The sequence below is a fragment of the Hippopotamus amphibius genome, chromosome 4 (genome assembly GCF_030028045.1).
Source record: "Hippopotamus amphibius kiboko isolate mHipAmp2 chromosome 4, mHipAmp2.hap2, whole genome shotgun sequence".
Taxonomy (NCBI): Eukaryota; Metazoa; Chordata; class Mammalia; order Artiodactyla; family Hippopotamidae; genus Hippopotamus; species Hippopotamus amphibius.
Window position 1 is genome coordinate 74,670,110 of NC_080189.1, and position 19,966 is coordinate 74,690,075.

General features: G+C 39.3%; 1 protein-coding gene across 1 annotated transcript in view; it reads left to right on the plus strand.

Moving 5' to 3' along the window:
- DNAH11 (dynein axonemal heavy chain 11) overlaps positions 1-19,966 on the plus strand; it is a 315,727-nt gene that overhangs the window by 210,791 nt on the left and 84,970 nt on the right. Inside the window, 6 exon segments of the mRNA XM_057731719.1 lie at positions 428-574; positions 5,450-5,563; positions 7,655-7,798; positions 8,719-8,901; positions 10,426-10,527; positions 16,205-16,343. Of these exon segments, the coding sequence (XP_057587702.1) occupies positions 428-574; positions 5,450-5,563; positions 7,655-7,798; positions 8,719-8,901; positions 10,426-10,527; positions 16,205-16,343 (829 nt within the window).

Genomic DNA, 19,966 nt, shown 5'->3' on the forward strand with positions numbered 1-19,966 from the left:
GTCAAAATAAATGGTTATGATTCTTTGTTTCTATGATTTAAAAAAAAAAACAACAACCAGTAATATTTATACCCCACAGAGCCAGAAAAGCAGGGAGCATGAGTGACACATGCTTGGGTGACATGTGCTCAGATGGGGACAGCTGGTGGTGCTTCCCTGACTGAATTGAGAAGATAAATGTCTAGTTGGTGCTGACATAAATTAATGACTTTTTCTGCAAAACCATTGAAAAACATTATTCTGTTGATTTCTGTGTTTAGAAAAAATGGGGCTGCATTTTTGCACGTGGAATTAAGTCAGATCAGGGTAGAAACAGATGTAAAATAGAAAGTGCTAGGCATCCCTGAATTCACTTAAAAAAATAAGCTATATCTGATGTTTGTTGTTATTGACACAGGTTTCTTCAAAGTCATGACTTTTCCTTTAGGTAGGAGACCTGAGAGCCAGACTTGCCTCTCAAGAAGCCGAGTTACAGCTGAGAAATCACGATGCTGAAGCTCTGATCACAAAGATCGGGCTTCAGACGGAGAAAGTGAGCCGGGAAAAGGCCGTCGCCGATGCTGAAGAGCGAAAGGTCAGGCTAATTCCAGCATTTAGAGTGTGGAGCTATATTTAGCACAAAATAAACCTTTGTAGGTGAACAATTTTGAACAACTTCCTCTCCAGGGAGCGTAAAATCTAAAGAATTATTATAGTTACACATGTAACAGCATTTCACACCATGATTACCACTTGACCTTTCTTTACATTATGCATTTTCCCAACCTTTTAGCTCTTTTAATGATATGAAAGAACAATAAATACTGAGCTCATTCAGGCATATAATGGATGTGGATCTTGAACATCAGGCCTATTTGTAATACAGTAAAGGTCAGGAAGTCACCTCAGAGGTTTCTAAAGGTTTTCAGTTTTTAGGCAAATTGAAAAACTCGATTGTTAACAAAGCCCATTCCGTCACTTTGCAAGATGGTTTTCGAATTTTGCATTTTAATAATACAACTTGAGTTTATTATTATATCCTAAGCGAAATTTATTCTTTTTGAGTCAGTGGAGGCCCTGGCATTCTGTGTGATGTTTTATTGTTGGAAACAGTTACTTTTAAGATTGTATAGATCCTGCTTTCTTTTGTACTTGGGTTTCCAGTAATTCTGAAATAAATGTGAGTTATACTCTCGTCTTCTCTTACCAAAACTTCAGCTACAAGTAGAAGGTATTTTTGTTGTATCTCACTTCCCAAAAGAAATATCTTAGCGAACAGAATGATTGCTAAATATTTGTTTAAAAATTGAATGAATGAGAGCCTTAAAAAAAAAAAAAAGAAAAATTGAATGATATGTGCAAGGTCAGTTATTTTAGACAAAAGGTTATAATCAGGGCTTAGTTAATTTAAAAAATGTAAATTATGAACCCTCACATAGCTAGTGAATCAGTAGCAATTATGCTGCTATTCTGCATTAATGATACGAGAAAATATTTGAGTTTTTTCAGTAATGTTGCTGTTCATTCGTAAACAGTTGAGTTGTTTTCCCTTTATTGTAATGTTTATTGAGCATGTTTGCCTTTAGCTTGAACAACTAAAGACTCAAAAAGCATATTGAAAATCAAAATGCTAAATAAATTTTTTTTTAAAAAACTTAATTTTGAAGTTAAAGATAAGGCATTTTTGGCATGGCCAATAGGCATATAATTCCTAATTCTGATAATAAATATTTCCATTGAGTTTCAGACAAGTGGAGGATATCCTTAAAAGTATATTTTTATATTATATAATTAGGTATCACACATGGTGTGATTATCGTAAGGTAATTCCACCCAAAGGATGTATTTCAGGCATTACACAAATATGTAGTGGTCCAATAATTACTATATCATAACCCATCTCTACAAATCTTAAAATATAACAAGTACTCTGGAGGACTTTTCACATTTTTGCATGTGAATTTCTAAGGCAAAATTATCCTCACAAAGGGGGAAAATGTTTTATCAAATTAGAGCCCATCTGACAGGTTGTTTCATGAAGTTCTTCAAACATGGAAAAGACATGTACTATTTTGTATATCTAATCCATACCAAGAAATAAAAATGATACTTAAAAAATTTTCATTGTATCCATGGGGCTTAATTTAGTTATAAATAACAAATATTATCTGAGCCCTGTTTTTCCTCTGGCACTTTTCTAGGTTCTTGAGGATGTATGACATGCAAGGTGCCTGCATGTAGCTTACGTTGTAATAGGAAAGACAGGAGACAAGTGACACGTTGATAGACAAGATATTTTGGGTTAGTGATAAGGGCTATGATGAAAGTCAAATAGATGTTATAGTGGAAAGAACTCTTTTAAATTGGTGGTCATGAAAGGAGGATCTATTTGCAATTAAACTGTGTAGAGTCAAGAAATTAATCAAGACCAAGTATGTGCTATGGGCTCATGTTGGTCATATGTTCAGCAATGTGCTAGATTCTATGTGGTTATTAAAAAGGGGTATATATGGACTCTGTGATTCTATGAAATTGAGGTCTCAAGGTTTAATACATACAAAGTAATTGAAAAGTAACAAAAGTACATTGCCACATTCAATATGGCCAAACATATGTTGGGATTCAGACACTGCCTTGCTGTGCATCTTGACAACCCATGTAGAGAAACTGGTTGAAACTGTTGCTTCAAATTTATAAAATCATCGAGGGCTATTCAAATCACGGGTATTGCCAGTAGTGGCTTCAGGTAACAGAAGCACCATTAAGCTTGTTAAAATTAAATCTTCCCTCTCTTTCACTTATCAGCTCCAAATTCTAAGAATCCTCTGACCCCTTTAAAACTGCTTTCTTTGTTGAGTAGTAATCCTCATGAGTGAAAGTACCTTCCAAATTGCAGAGCTCATATTACCTCTTCAAAAGGTGGACATCTTCCCTGATTTCAAATGATCTTCAGTTTTTTAATGTGTTTCTTTTCTAAAGATGGGTGGGGCTGAATTTTGGAGGACCACCAGGAATTTCTTATAATCTGAAGGCAAATAAGAGCCATATATTTGTTCGCTAGGGCTGCCATAACAAAATATCACAGACTGGGAGCCTTAAACAACAGAAATTTATCTCCTCAGAGTACTGGAGTATGAAAGTCCAAGGTCAAAGTTTGGCAGGTTTGATTTCTCGCGAGGCTTCTCTCCTCTGGGCTTGCGGACAGCTGCCTTCTCTCTGTGTTCTCACATGCCCTTTCCTCTGTGCACACACCCCTGCCAACTTGTATGTGTAACCAGACTTCCTCCACTTATAGGGCCTAGTCAGATGGGAATAGGCCCCACCCTAACAGACTTGTTTTAATTTATTCATCTCTTTTAAAGCCCTCTCTGTAAATACAATCCCATTCAGAGGTCCTGGGGTTAAGGCTTCAACCTGAAAAGTTTGAATGGACACAATTCAGCCCATAACAAGCAGTTATTGTGACTTTATCCTCTTGTTGTGATCAGCACTGAATTTCATGAACCATCTGCAAGGAGCTTTTGACTAGCAGAGGGCAGAAAAAGTCTGGTGTACCCAAGAATGGGACTGTGTCCAAATCTGCTTTAACGGGCAATGGTGGAGGGAAAGCACACACTCTGAACCATCTGTGTAGCTCTTCCACCTTCTCCAGGTTGGGCCTCACGAACCAGTCCCTAGGAGGGTCGGGGGGTGGGCGGGGAATGCAGAGAAAATTGCACAGTCAGGCTTACAAAGTCACTCAGATACAAAGCATTTTCACAACTCTAGTGTAGTTGCACTTGGGGTGAGAGGGATTGGGAATGAGAAATAAGTTGACCAACCTAGAGTATTTTTTTTTTCATTTGCATTTGTGGGGTTTTAGTTATTAAATGTTCTAGATTGCTCTGTTTATCAAAATTACCCAAAGAAATAATACTCCATTAATTATAAAGGATTTAGAGGGAGAAGAGTCTACAACCCCAGTCTCTTAGAAATAGCATTTAGAAAAATACTCTCTAAGGTTTTTTCTAAGTATTAACAAACAATGATCCTGAGTCCAGTTTAAAATGATGCTATTATAAATAGTCACAAACAGAATATGTAGATTTATTATATCCTTAAGGAAAATAAACAAGCCTGATGTAATAACTCACTCAAATACAGTCTCTGTTTGGTTTGTAGCAGTATTCTCTGGCATTGAAAATGTAGTGTTCTTAGAGTTTTCATGGTCCATTCCTGGCAGTTTTGAGGATTGTGGTTTTGGAGCCGTTCTCAGTAACCATGCAGAGTTTCCTTACAGATGTTAACAGTAGCCGTAAGTACTGGCTGGAGATCACCTATCTATCCAAACCAATTATGTTCATAAAAGGTACACGACATACAAAAATAATGGTTAATCAGGAGAAAGGTAATTACTGCTAATACAGCTATGGTAGACAACATAATTTGTTGTGAGCAGTGTTTAATTTTATGGGATAGTTAAACCTGTTCATTCCGAACACATCTGAAGACACGCACTTTTGTTTACACTTGATCATTCACAATCCGCATCACTGCAGCAACCATCCCCCATGGTGACTGGATCCTGGTGCCTAGTGTCGCAGCTTTCAAACTCATTTCTGCTGAGCAGAAAAATTTTACTCTTCCTGGACATTCAAGTTCTATCGGTGTTCTAAAGGGAAGAGGATGAAAACCCCAAAAGTTCTCATTTTGGCTTGGTTCAAGTTTACCAGCATGGCTTGCCTATGTCCATGTTATGTGTGTTCATGTCAGGAAGCTGATGCAGGACCCTCTTTGGCATGTGAATAGTGTCCCTGGACCCTCAACCGTAGAGCGGACAGCAAACATCATGGTCCCATTGCCAAAGACAGACCCAGGTTGTTGCAGCTGTAGTTTGTTACCAGGTCCTTAGAGAAACCAAGAATTAGTCTTCATAAAAATTTTATCTGTAGTTAAGCATGCACAGAATAGAACAATATCTTCTAGCCAGTGGAACCAAAAAAGCTTCATATTCATATGTTGAATAGTCAACATGGCTTTTAGGTAATGTAAATGTAAGTAATTAGGTAACGTAGACAAAAATTAAGAGAATTTTAGTGAAAATATTCTGTGGTCTAGGTTAGTGATCCAGCTTGGATTTTCACTTGTCCAGGACTCTCTGCAAAAGATAATGGGAAAACAAAGGAATTGCTTAATCTTGAATTTATTATTAATGGTACCTTATAATTAAAATAGTCAAAGCTCTTCTTGGAACATTTTGATATTTGAATCCATTTGTGTTGAGATTTGTATTATGTGTTTTGAGCGAATGCAAAGCTTTGTATATACACTGTGCCTACAAGGAAATTAGTCTTTATGACAAATTCCTCACCTGTTCAAAATATAGATGAATTATTGAACAGTGCTTCTGAGGCAGCCTGCATATTTCAATAGAGTTATCTGAGATGATAATTTGTTCACACGGGTTTGTATGTTTTTCCTTGCTGATTAGGTGACAGCCATTCAGACTGAAGTGTCCCAGAAACAGAGGGAGTGTGAGGCCGACTTACTGAAGGCTGAGCCTGCACTGGTGGCCGCGACAGCTGCTCTCAATACACTCAACAGGGTAAGGATGACTGTTTGGCTCGGGGTTTCCTCAAAATAATATTTGAAGGTTATTAGAGTTTGAATAACTGAATTGAAAGTGAAATTCATGCAACCAAAGAGTTTTGAAAAAAGGAAAGTCCCATAAAATGGTACAGTTGAAACAAATATTTGAGGTCAGCATTGAGATGGTCATTATAGTTGACCTTCCCTTCCCCTCCGGGGAGTCAGTCCTGCCTCCCCCCAGCAAGCAGTCTCCTTCAGAATATTTCCAACACCATGCAGTTTACACTCTCATGAAAGGAAATTCTATTGTTAGCAGTTGGTTTTGGCCCAAAGCCAGTGGTTCTTGTTATGTGTTGCTTTAAGAACCAGGTGAGGGATTCTTTATTTCCTCTGGATATAAAAAGGTACTCTTAATGAGAGACCCTCAGGAAAAGAACAACATGCTGGAAACAAAGATACCTAGGTATGACCCACACCGTTTTTCCTGGCTTCACGTTATTAGCAAAACCTCATTGAGCGTTTGAATTCCCATAAGAGAAAATAATCTGTGATGGTCAGAAGTGTAGTGTAAGGAGAGATGGAATTATGGGCTGTGTTACTTTAAGAGCCTGCAGCTGGGCTTGCCCTTGGGTCCTGCTAGGCCTCAGGGGAGAATCCCAGGGCATTACTAGGCCTGAGGATCTTAAATTCAACTTCAAAGAGGAAAGGATCCAGACTTCCACTGCTCTTCAAAGAAATATTCGATTCGTTTCTCTCAGTATTCTTTTGAAGAAAATAATTTTGACTGTGAGCAAAGAATTATTATCTTCGTGGATGTTTCTTATAGTATTACCATAAAACTGAACAATGTAAAAGAACATAAATATACCATGATAGAAGATTGATTATTCTACATTCAAATATCCTACTGCCATTAAAATGATATTGTTGAATCCTAGTTAGCAACATGAGAAAATGTTCATGGTCTATTCAGTGAATAAAGCAGATTATGCAGTAGGGTATAGTGTGACTTTTTTTTGATAAAAACATGCTTGTGCATAGGAAAAAACTGGAAAAAAGATAATAGTAACTGATTGTCTCTGAGTAATGGAATTTTGTATTTTCCTCTTTCTGAGCACTAGAATGCTTATTTTCTTCTTTGTACTTTACATTGGCAACTTTTCCTCTAAATATATTATTATTTACTCAGTCAAAATAAATTAATATCACTTACATATAAAGCTCAGTATGTATACAAATGATGAGAGAATCTTGGTTACCCAGCTCTCAATTAGCATTAGCATATCTTAAGTTTTTGCTTTGCTCTTATTTTCACACCTTTTCTGTTCTTCGCAGTCATTTATCAAATAAATAGGCAGTTTACGGTAATGGAGAGGAATGAGGGACAGTGTTTGATGAGGTTATGTAAGCAACGATGCACAATATAGCTCAGGAAATTTCATAGGAAATACTTTTTTAAAAAAAAACATATGTCATGAACCTACATATACTTCTTATAGATACTAATTCTTGCTCCAAAGTATTTGCCCCGACACTTGTGATTTATCCCATTAATACCATCTGTTGAGTAAATCAAGATTCTGACCTGCGGAGGTTAAGGAGGAGTGCAGAAAGGAGGTTCAGCCTATGTGGGCATCTTCCTAGTTGAGTCATCATAGTGTACTAGAAAATGTTTTTTGTTCGTATAAATCAGAAAACCAAAACTAAGAGATTCTGAACTAAGGGACTGTGTTTCTGGGAGAGCCTAGTTAAAAGGCAAATGTATTACAAAATACATACGTGGGATAGACCCATAAATACCTAAAACCTGTATGTTTATGAAATTCCCTGGACTCAGTGTGCAAGGCGCTGCAGTACTGGTAGGTCAGGCAGACACATTTACTTGCAAGGCAAAAAGGGCAGTGATGTTTCCAAAGTATCAGAAAAGTGCCCAGCAAGAACTGAACCTCCTGGGGTCCCACGGTGGGATCCCTGGGTAGGTGGCAAAAACTGCCAAACTGAGACTGGTGGAAGAGGAGAAGGAGAGGGTGGAAAAGATCAGCCAGTGAAGATCAGCTCGATGACCTAACAGCTGGTCTTAAGAGTGTGTGTGTGTGATTTTCTTCAGGTCAATCTCACTGAGCTGAAAGCCTTTCCCAACCCTCCAAATGCGGTTACCAATGTTACTGCGGCTGTAATGGTCCTTCTGGCTCCTCGGGGCAGAGTGCCAAAAGACCGGAGTTGGAAAGCAGCTAAAGTCTTCATGGGAAAGGTATCAGACAGCCTGACAATATGAAAATCTCAACAATTTCTCTCTTCAGTTCTGTGGTTATACTTGACAGCGGAGGTGGGTGGGAGAGGGATGGACTGGGAATTTGGGATTACCATATGCAAACTTATTATATATACGTGTAGAATGGATAGACAACAAGGTCCTACTGTATAACACAGAGAACTATATTAAATATCCTGTGATAAACCATAGTGGAAAAGAATATGAAAAGGATGTATACATATGTATAACTGAATCACTGTGCTGTACAGCAGAAATTAACACAACATTGTAAATCAACTATACTTCAATAAAACTGTTTTTAAAAATATACAATTTGAGGAGAAAGAGGAAAGCTATAAAATTCCCAACTGTTAAAAAAAAAAAAGAAATCATCTTTATATTTGCTGAGTGTAATCTGTGGTATGTCCTCTAGATTTAGAGTTTTTGTTTGCCAAGTTGGAGATTAGCGTGGGGCTGTAGCACACCTAAGTCAGCACCAGTAGCAGTTGGAAGGTTGCTAATTATTTTCAAAATTATGAAAGCAGTTAAGTGTAGGAGGAAGAAAATTACATGGATTTCTTATGCTGGAAAAATGTTACTAATGTAGAAGAAGGTGAAGCACAGGGGCTTTGGGGTATGTGTTTTTCTTTTCTTTTCTGCCTTTCTTTTCTTCAAAATGTGAATGCCTCCTGTGCAGGGACTGAATATTTTACCGTGGGATAGAAGGGGTTTTAAAAGTGTCCATTGCTAATTCTAACTTTATACTATAAAGACTGAAAAAGTCAAACAGTGGGATAAATGCAGCTTGCCAATTTTGCCTTTGTAATGTGAGTTCTAAAAGCTGATTTTAACTTTTGATCTTGGAATTTTCTCTGCAGCCCAAATGGCTCATTGCAATAAGTCTTTTTGCTTTACAGGTGGATGATTTTTTGCAAGCGTTAATTAACTATGACAAAGAGCACATTCCAGAGAACTGTCTAAAAGTGGTGAATGAACAGTATTTGAAAGACCCAGAGTTCAACCCAAACCTGATTCGGACCAAATCTTTTGCAGCAGCTGGTCTCTGCGCCTGGGTCATCAACATTATTAAGTTCTATGAGGTATCAGTCATGATCAGATGGTTTATGGGTTTTATTCAGGAACAGCCATACATATATTAATTTCTAGGCTGGCAAAAAATGTAAAATAATTTGATATTTAATTATCTGAATGAAATAAAGTTCTAAGAATGAGACATGAAAGCGTCAGATTAAACAGAATTCTATACAAGAGGATATTTGAAATGTTGAAAACTTTTTTTCAGGGTAGAGTGAGTAGCTTCTTTAGATCAAAGAGCAGCAATTAATTTGATTTGATTAGATAAAAGCATGTTGGGTATATTAATTATATTTATTTACATTAAAATATTTCAGTTGTTGACTTGAAACAACTGCAAGTCTGAATTCATGTTTAATTAAACTTCATCCCTGCTCTCAAAGCAGAAATTTACACTAGCTATGGTAGACTTAATGAGATGAGGAAATAACACCTTGGGGGCTTTAGTAGTTTAATGACATGCATTTTTGACAGTATATGGTCTTATCTAAGGTTTGTACTTTGGGGCAATATAGAGATAGATGATCATTTTAATCAGTCATTTATTTATCAAATACTTGTTTGTCAGCTGTGTCCCGAGCACTTTGCAAAGAACTGGATATAAAAAGGAAACAGTGTGTGGCCCACCACTGGGAAGAACTGTCTCATTTTTGTCTTGGAAGGTTGTGTGTTATATTCAAAGATGGAATTGCTGAGGAAATGCCAGTGTCATTCCCAGAATGATTTTCAGAAGACTGGGTTATGTCCTTTACACTGGGGGCCCACAGGAATAGGACCCTGTCAGCCTCTTTCTCTCTCTCTTTAGTGGAAGCCTATATCGGGCAAGAGCGCAGACAGATCACATCTGATGGGCGACCTCTCTCCATAATGACACACATGACCACTGTGTTGGCCTCACAGCCTAGGTGAAAAGACAAGCCCAGAGCTAGACTGTGGCTGTGCTCTGTTATTTTGCTATAAAATAGGAAGTAAAATTTAATTTCCTTTCTCTCTTCCCAGCAGGAAAATAATTGATCCACTCAAGTGCTCAAACCACCCATTCAAATAACACAAGATGGCCAGGAACTTAGAAAAGAAAGTGAAAATGTGGTTAATACTGTGTGAGGACATCTCCCATGTTCCTTTCTGGGTTCAGAGAATTTCTCCACACAGCTTCTCTGCCTTAAAGGCTAGACCTGATCCCACTTTCAACTCTAGTTTATTTCTGGTGATATCAGGATGATCTCCAAATTTTATGAAAAACCAATTTTAGTATCTTAATGGCATTTAATCTGTATAGCATTTTATGCAAGTGCTTGTAACTCTAATGTCCAGAATACGTGAATAAACAATAGACAAGCAGAGAGGAACTGGAAGGCTGTGTGAATTTTTGTTCTGCCATTAGGTAGTCCCATGGCTAAGAATAAACACCAAATTTCTAGGTGAATTAGAGATTTTATTTGTAAAGCTTCCAGCAGATGTAAGACTGAATGATTTCTTGTCTTCGCATCTTTAGTACCTCGTGAAATAACCCCCGAGTGGCTTTTCAGGTCTACTGTGATGTGGAGCCCAAACGGCAAGCTTTAGCCCAAGCAAACTTAGAATTGGCAGCAGCTACTGAAAAACTAGAGGCTATCAGGAAAAAGCTGGCGGTAAGTGCAGACTCCAGCAATGAAGAAGTTCTCAAGGCATGGAACCCCTTGCCCCTCTTAAGATCCCACTTACAGACAGGGCCACCTCTGAGACCTACCAAACAGGAAGGAATTGAACCTTTCATGAACGTATTCATTTATATTTTCTTTCAGTACATACTCCTTATCTGCTATATGCTGGACACTGAGCCGGAAAAACGGGAACTTCGGTGGTTTCTGCACTTCATGGTCTGGTAGTGGAAGGAGGGTAGCCCACAGTGATTAAAAGCAAGGATTCTGGAACCAAAGTGCCTGGGTTTATATCCAGGCTCCACTATTTACTGTTTTGCCCTGCACAAGTTAACCTCTCTGGGCCTCTTTTTTCTCATCTGTGAAATAAGTATTACAGTAGCATCTACTTCTTAGGTAGGATTGTGAGGATTAAATGAGAATAGTTCATACTGAAAATTTAGCATGGTGCCTGGCATATAGTAAGTGCTTAGAAAACACTGAATATTATCACAACTATTTTTACAAATACATAACCAGTCATTGTAGTCCAGTGTTATAAGCATATATGTAACTATATCTAAAATGCAATAGGAGTGCCAAAAAAGAGCCCAGAGAAATTAGAGAAAGTTTTATAATGAAGGTGTACTTGACATGAGCTGCAAAAATTACTTTTGAGTCACCAGGATATCTAGGTCAGGAAAGGTATTCCTGGTAAAGAATGACGAAAAGAGGGAAGAAGCAGTTGGTAGACTTGAAGAGTCCTAGTAGGCCAGAGCCCTAAGATGGGTGTTTAGGAGAAGGTTAGGAATAGCAGGAAGTAATGAAAGATGAACTTGCAAAAGGTGAGCAAAAGCCTTCTCTGCCTTTCGTGCTGCAGAATTTAATTTTATCTGACCTGTGGTATTGGGCATTTGAACGATTTTAGTAGGTTAATGACTCATTTTTCATCAACTGAATGGGAGCTGGAGGTAGCGGAGTCTAGCTGCAGAAAGACAAGTTAGAAGCACTGCAGTGGGTCCTATTAGGGCCTCAGCTAAGGCAGGAGCAACCACGATGGAGACGGCGAGATAGATTCAAGGCTGCTGTTGGGATAGAGAGGAAGGCGGAAGCATACAGAATAGAGATGATGAATTGGAGGTGCCCGACAGGGTAGTATGGAGTAGTGCAGTCAGAGTGATAAGGCTGTGCAGCCCTGGCAACTTAGGGAACTCCTCAGAGCTTCAGTTTCTTAACTATAACATAGTAATAATTGAAGCTAACTCTCAAGGTGGGCATTTGTGATTCTTGGCTACCCAGCATCCATTCTACCTTCTTTGGGTGATAACAGCCTGGTTTATCTTTGGGGAATTATACTTCCTTGTTGGATACAGTCAGGTAGGACTTTGACCAGGGGTTCCTTCTCCTGTCCTAGCTAAAGACTAGATATGTGATCCAAGCTTTGCCAGTTTGATGCCCCCACCCCCCAGCCCCACGTCTCTAGAATTTGAATCATTAGCCAAAGGATAAGACTGAAAACAGAGTTCATGCCTTGTAGAGACAGTGTTCAGACGAAACTTTCAAGTCGTCGCTGCTCCTAAGTCTCTCTGGAGCTCCTGGGAGGAGCCCATGTGCGGTTCTCTGCCTTTCCCTTCCTTGGAAGAGCTCCCCCGTATTTAGGAAATTCCTATCCACTTAAATTAGCTGCAGATGGTTTCTGTTGCTTTCAACCTATAAAATCTGGTATATTGAGATGCTATTCAGTGTGCTGTACACAGTCGATGCTTCATAAATGTTGCTTCATTCCCACTCTCTTTGTGTAGAAAACCCATGTGAAGGTGTTTAGGGGTCAGAGCTAGTGTTTGAAAGAGAAGCCTGGCTCAGGAATGTTGATTTGGGAGTCGTTGGTGTGAAAATCATGTGCACAGAGAGATTGTCCAGTGGGAGTGGGAAGAATAAGAAGCAGTGGGAGCTGAGGGCAGACCTGAAGGAGGATGCTCCCATCTTGGAGCAAATCCTGCCATGGGTCTCTAAGCAGGTGAACTCAGTGATCACTGCACCTGGACTCTGATGCTCACAGTGGCCTGGCAGCCAAGCCCAGCTTCTTATAGAACAGGACTTGAACTTGGCCTGGTTATGTCTGGGATCACTCTGTCAACAACAACAACATTTGATTTAGACAAATTTAGGAAAAAATGTATTAATTTTTATTAAATTTAGCTTCATTCATTGGTCAAAGCTCTCACTGTCAACTTGACTAAAACCTCTAGAAAAATGTTGTCATCTATTATTATTGGCTTTATGTAAATATTAGAAGCAAGTTAATATTCATGAAAAAGTAGTAAGAATGCTCATGTGTGATTCTAAAGTTAAGACTTTCTGTGGTTGTGAAACTAGTCATCTTTTGGACACAGCCTGCAATGAGCTGAAAAGAACTGGTCACCTCAGCTGTTTTCAGAGACCCATAGTAGAAGCAGAGGTTCATATATCAGTAAGCTGCAAAACTAAGTTTGCAGACACAGAGAAAAGAAAGCAGAGTAACAATTGCAATGTCTTTATGGAAGTTGGTCCCTTCTATCCCCCTACCAAGAATTCATAACTACTCTGAGTAGTTATGAATGCAACAGAATCTCTGGCTGCAGTTCCCACCAACATTCAGTTAGATGGTAGTAATGTGTCAGTGTTCATGTCCTGGTTTTGATGGTTATATTGTGGTTGTGTAGGAGAATGTCCTTTGTAGGAAATACACTGCACCCCGAAGTAAAAAAAAAAAAACTTCTCTATGAAGACTGGCCATGCCAAAGTTAAAGACAAACTCTGCATAGTTTCTGTCTGTTGGTACACAGTCAAGATTTGAGCCCAGGTTAAATGATTTTTGCTGGCTTTGTTTTCATCTCCTTTAGCCTCTTTTTTCTCCTCCCTCATGGGCTTTCCCTCCTCCTCATCCTAAGTTTCCTACTGCCTTCTTACCTAGAAAACCAGGGATGTATCTATCAGCATTTATGCTGTGATGGAAATTTGTTCATTAACCAGTATCAGTCTCTCTCTATTTGTTCTTTCAAGTCTTTAGCTCTAGTTTCAGACTGAAAGATGACCTTACATTGAAGGTTGAGTAAAAACAAACAAACAAACAAAAAAAAAAACTGCTGATCTGGAGGGGAAGAAAGGCCATGAAAAAGTCCAAATTCAGTCTCTTTAGGGCAGTGCTTCTCAAAGTGTATTCTCTCAACCAGCAGCAGCATCAGTGTCACCTAGGAACTTGTTAGAAATATAGACTCTCAAACCCACCTTAGACCCACTGAATGAAGGACTCTGGTGGTGAGCCCAGGAATCTATCTGGGTTTGATCAAACCCTCCAGGTGGTTCTGGTGCACACTTAAGTTTTAGGGTGTCTGGTGGGCTGGGTCTTCGGGCTAAGTCCTTCCTTCCTCACTCCATTTACTTCTAAAACCTGAAATGCCAGAGCCTGTCAGGAACTGTGAAGGGACCAAGATTTTACCCTACTCGCAGGCCGTCAGGTTACCTGCCACAGTTTCTTTTCTTTTCTTTTCTTTTTAAAACTTTTTCTTTATTTATTTATTGGCTGTATTGGGTCTTCGTTGTGGTGCTTGGGCTTCTCATTGCTGTGGCTTCTCTCGTTGCAGAGCATGGGCTCTAGGCACATGGGCTTCAGTAGTTGTGGCACGTGGGTTCAATAGTTGTGGCTCACAGGCTCAGTAGTTGTGGTGCATGGGCTTAGTTGCTCCGTGGCATATGGGATCTTCCTGGAGCAGGGCTCAAACCCATGTCCCCTGCATTGGCAGGCGGATTCTTAACCACAGCACCACCAGGGAAGCCCCCACCACAGTTTCATAGTTGTGGAAGACCGCATGAGGCACAGGACACGCAGGTCAGAGAGCAAAAGGCTTTGTTACCCACAGCTCAGCGAGCCTCACGTGTGCCTCAGCTCCCTCGTCCCCCATTTCCCATGGGAATGACACACAGTGGACCAGCTGAGGCTGCTCACAGTGGGTATGTGTCACAGCTGAGAAATCACAAGCTTAGGAAATGCCCCATCTAAGGAGGGTTGCAAGTAAACCTGCCCAGCCTTTGCCCCAGAGGGAAACATATCTTCAGTATTCTAGTCAGGAAACAAATCTACCTTCTGCCCTGAGAGAAACAATGGTCTCTATTTCCCAGCCTCTTTGCTATGCAAGTATCTTGCGGAAGATAGTCCATAACAAGAGCTGTCAGCTCCTCTTCACGAGAGGCAGAGAAACAAGTGCAAGAGCTTGTGGTCTCCTAATACCCAGCTCCCCTTCCCAGCTTTTTGAAAGGAACTGGTATGTTAGTTTATACCTTACGTCTATGTATATTTAGGTCAACGCTGCAAATTGGGTGACATTAGGTTGTTTCCATTTTTCAGATGATGAAACTGAGGCAGAGAGAGCTTAAGTAAACAGCTCACCTTGAGGCTGCTTAGCTGATAGTAGAGCCCAAATACAAACTTGGGTGTCTGATACCAGAGTTTCCATGAGCTTCTGTGTTTTATAAAGCACAAATACTTTTAATAACATAAAATAGACCTCTAGATATTATTTGAATCTGATTTCTAACCAATAATGTATAATATCTCCTCCATTTCTCATAAATTTGACCTTGTTTTGCATGTTAGTCTTAAATATGACGTGTATCTTTTAAGAGGTACTACGTTAATGATATAAGTTTCATGTAATAATTGGGTCATTGATGAATATTGGCAGTCTCTAAATTATATAGGGTATGTTCTACAGGTTTGCTTATTAATGTCTCTTGGAATTTTGCATGTATTTACAAAAGCAATGTTATAAATCTTACTTAGGGTTGCTAGAACTTGCAGGTAGCAAGATACTATAGTAAGGAGTCTCCCAAGTATTTGATACCTTAGGAAAGGCCTTTTTGGCTATAAGTAGTAGAAACACACTTAGAAAACCTTAAGCCAGGATGATTCATGGAACCTTGGGGGGAAAAAGTGTGTGACTAGGTCTCAGGAGGAACAAGATCCAGGAAATAGGAAGCTGCCGTGAACGTGTTTAGTGCTGTGTGACTTCTCACCTTGCTACCTTTTCATTTTTTTCTCTTTCTCTGGAATGGTTTCCCCTGTTTCCCATGCCCCTGGTGAAAGACGGTCCCTCTCTAAATGAAGCCCTCCAAAATGTATGCAACTTCCCAGGTCTTTTGATGCTTAAGACAATGACATACCTCTCGGTTTCAATCCCAAGTTTCCAGAAGAGAAAATCTGGTCAGCCAAGCTGGGCCAGGTTGCTGAGGTCTAAAGGGGCTCAGTCATGATCACCCCTCTTCATTGCCTGAGTTATAGACCACTGAGAAGTGGAAAGAGAGTCAATAGGTGGAGAATCAAAAGATGCCCCTCATCACTAATAAAGATGGAGGATAAGGCTTAGGCACGGGAGAAGGAACAGGGCACCCAGGGTGTGTTTGAGTCAGCAGGGCACATCCACGCGCCTGGGTCACTGTCTGCACTGTGCCCAGTGCTAGAAGAAGGCAAGAAGACTGCATGGTGGCCCTGATGCATTTCTTACCTAACGTATGTGTGCTCAAGGGGCAAAGGTCGAAGAAGGGAAAAAGATTTGTTTCATTTGCCTTAAGGTAATAGGTGTTTTAAAATGATTGTAATGCTTGCATTTTATCTAAAAATGGCTCAAAAGTTAACAATGAGTCTTTTTTTTAGGATTTGGATCGAAATCTGAGTAGACTCACAGCTTCATTTGAAAAAGCAATAGCCAAGAAAGTCCAGTGTCAAGAAGAGGTGAACCAAACCAACAAAACTATCGAACTGGCTAACAGACTTGTCAAGGAACTTGAGGCAAGTTAACCTTTACTTCCAAAATTCTAACCGAAATATTCAGAATCAGCTTTGGGGGACTTTATTTGCTGTCAATAATGACTGACTAAATGTGGAATCAACAACAAAGGGTAATAATCATCGTTCACACTGTAGTTCTAACTTACTAAAGGTACTTCCCTGGTGCAAAAATGTGTACTGTTTTAGCACACATTTGTAATTGAGTTCTACCAATAAAATATTACCTTAAGCTAAGCATGCTTGGTTTATTAGTTTTCTTTGGCATCTTTTTACAGGTACGTGACATGCTAATGTTAATAGTTACTCCGTTAAATAAAGATTTTCAAAATAATTCTTATTAACTTTCTCCTGTTTGAACATGAGTGGTAGAACCTATAGCCCTTGACGTCAGTAAGTCACAGATCTTATTTGCTCTCCCATGTGCAGTATATTCAGACAATGGAATAGTGTTTGACCATAAAAAGGATTGAAGTACTGATGCAGGCTACAACATGGATGGACCCTGAAATATCATGCTAAGTGAAAGAAGGAAGACACAAAAGGCCACGTGTTTTATGATACCATTTATGTTAAATGACCAGAATAGGTAAATCTGTAGACACTGAAAGTAGATTAGTGGTTGCCAGGGACTGGACAAGAAGGCAGGAGTTTGGGAATGAATGCTAATGGGTATAGAGTTTCTCTATTATGTGAAGGAAACATTCTACAGTTACCGGGGCTGATGGCATGGATCTGTGAATATATTAAAAACCACTCAGTTGAATACTTGAAAGGGTGAATTTCATGATATGTGAATTTAATCTCAATAAAACTGTTATTTTTTATTTAAGTGCTACCTAAAAATATAGCACTGCCCTATTAAAAATGCGTTTAACTGAAGGTGATAGAAAAGTTGATTTACAGTGGCTTAAACAAATGGGAGTTTATGTTTTCACTAAAAAAACTCCAGATTATCAGTGTTGATTCAGGTCATTAGTGCTCAGACCCCTAATGTCTCTGCTGCTCCTGCCGCTCCATACTTAGCATGTGTCCATTCACCCTCATACATTTTGCAGTCTGGTCACCGGTGGACACCACACCTTTAGATTCACACGAGAGAGAAGAATCTGTAGCAGCTGGGTTTTTCTCCTTTAATAACAGATACTGAAGTTTTCCTGGCAACCCCTTAAGCAAACTTAAATAAAGCACTTAACTTTCTTTACCCAGAACTAGAGGAACCACAACCTAACTGCAAAGAAGGCAGGGAAACTGGGAAGCGGGGTGATCATAGACGGCTTAGCCAATCACAGTTTATCCTAGGGGGCCGGACACATTAACACTCCTTTCAGAATCAGAGTTCTCTTACCAAGAAAGGAGGGAGAAATGTAAGTTAGGATGGTTGGGGCTGGGTGATAGCCTAATTTCTTATAACTAGAGTAGACTTTTAAAAACCTAATTTAAATTTACTACAAATTTAGACCCATCATCCCTCTGAAACTCATAGTTTTTTATACATTAACTCATAGTTCACTCTGCAAAATCCATTCCGTTTCATTAACTGCAAGTCTTTTCCTTGAGTTGTTATGGCCAAAAGCACTGAAATCACCCTTGACTTTTTGCTCTCTTTCTCACATCCAGTCCATCAGCATATTAGACTGGCTCTGTCTTCAAAGTTCATTCAGGATCCCAACTTCTCACCGCCTTTGCCTCACCACACTGGTTCAGGCCACCAGCATCTGTCCCCTTGGGTCTGCCCTGGCCTCCACCATCACCCCCAAGGTCCACTCCCCTTTGTGCAGCTGAGTGATGTTTTCAAAAAAAATTAAGTCGATTCATGTTACCACTCTCTCAGAATTCCCCAGTAACTAACTGTCTCACTCAAAGTACAGCTCAAAGATTTTACCTGGCCTACAGGGCCCTCCATGATCTGTCTCCTGGATACCTCATCCTCACTTTTGCCACCTTCCCTCCTGCTCCATCTTCACTGGCCACCTTGCTCTTCCTCACCTGCCAGTCACTCTCCCACCTCATGGCCTTTTTCCTCCATGTGGCTTACACTACCCCAGATAATGACATCACTGGCTCCCACACTTCCTTCAGGTGTCTGTTAAAATTTCTCCTTATCTCATGGTTTTCCCTGACCCCTCTATGTTAAAGAGCATGCACCTTGCCCCCTACACACATACACACACATACACATTAGTCTATAGCTCTTTCCACTTCCTCTGCTTTATTATTTTTTATAGCATTTATGATCACATGACACACACTCTTGTATATGTACATATATGAACACATATACTTTTTAGTGGTCTTTTTTCCCTAATTAAAATATCAGCTCTCAAGAGCAGGAGCTTCACTTGTTTTCTGCACTGCTTGATCCCAAGCATGTAGAATAGTCCCTGGCATGTCACAGGCACCGATAGGTATTTGTTGAATGAATGAAAGAATGAGTGGGTGAGTTTTGGGAAGCCTATGGTGGAAAAAAAATTCTGGAGCCCTTTGAAGACTCATTTTTCTTAGATCAGTTGAGAAGTTCCACCGCTCCTAGTAGTGTTTATATCTGCTTCCATTTAAAGTGATAAGATTTAGACAGTTTGAAGGATAAACCATTTATGAGGTACCTGAGGAAAAGAAAAAGTGCCATTTAATTAGACTTACTTGAAGTAGAGAATATCTGAAAGTTTTATCAAGGGAAAAATAGGCTTTACCTTGTATCTCTAACACACAGCAATGTCTTCCAAAGGCATTATTTATTCATGATGATTTAGAAAAGGAGAGGAAAAAGTGGTTGAATAATGTTAACTAACAAAAAAATACATACATATATATATATATATATATATAAAAGGATTGATTGAAGTAGACCTTTTCCTTTGAGGATAAATTCTTTCTGACTAGAACAGGAGACAGTTAACTTCTGAAAAACACCAAGACTGATGATTTTGTCTATATAGCATTGACCTGGAAGCTATAGTCTCAACCATTCAGACTAATAAATCAGGCAATTTATATTTAATCATTAACTAACTCCAGAGCTGAACAGCTGTTCAAAATTAGAAATGGGTCACCCCAGCCAGGATGACATTACAGGCAATCTATAATGCATTAGAATAAAATTATAGTGATTTTTAACTGTCTAGAAATTTATTACAGGACATGTTCCAACTCTTAAACCCTTGTTAGCCAGTGTCAGTAATGATTTATGTTGTGTGGGTGGTATAGTGAAATTATTGACGATTTCAATCGCCGGTAAGTCTATGTTTAGTAAATCTTCAAATTTCTAAGCTGCTTTGGAGAACGAGGTGGGTGCCCCTTATTGTTTATCATTTACTAACCAAAGACAACAAAGTTGGAGGGAAGGCAAATGAGAGATTCTTCTTCAAAATTAATGGATATATTATCTATAGCTGAGGAAGGAAAGTAATGAATTCTATACAGAGGGCGAGGGAGTTGAAGTTCCCTAGTGTTTAATTATAAAACTAACTTGGGGTGATCTTTATCAAGCAAAGCAGCATCTTAAAATAGCTTTCATAACCATTGTCACCTGCTAGTTTCATTACCTCAGTGTTGAGGGTATTATGATGGCTTGCAGGGAACTGGCATTGCAATCTGTTCTTACATACATTGTTTTGCTTTCTGTGGTCT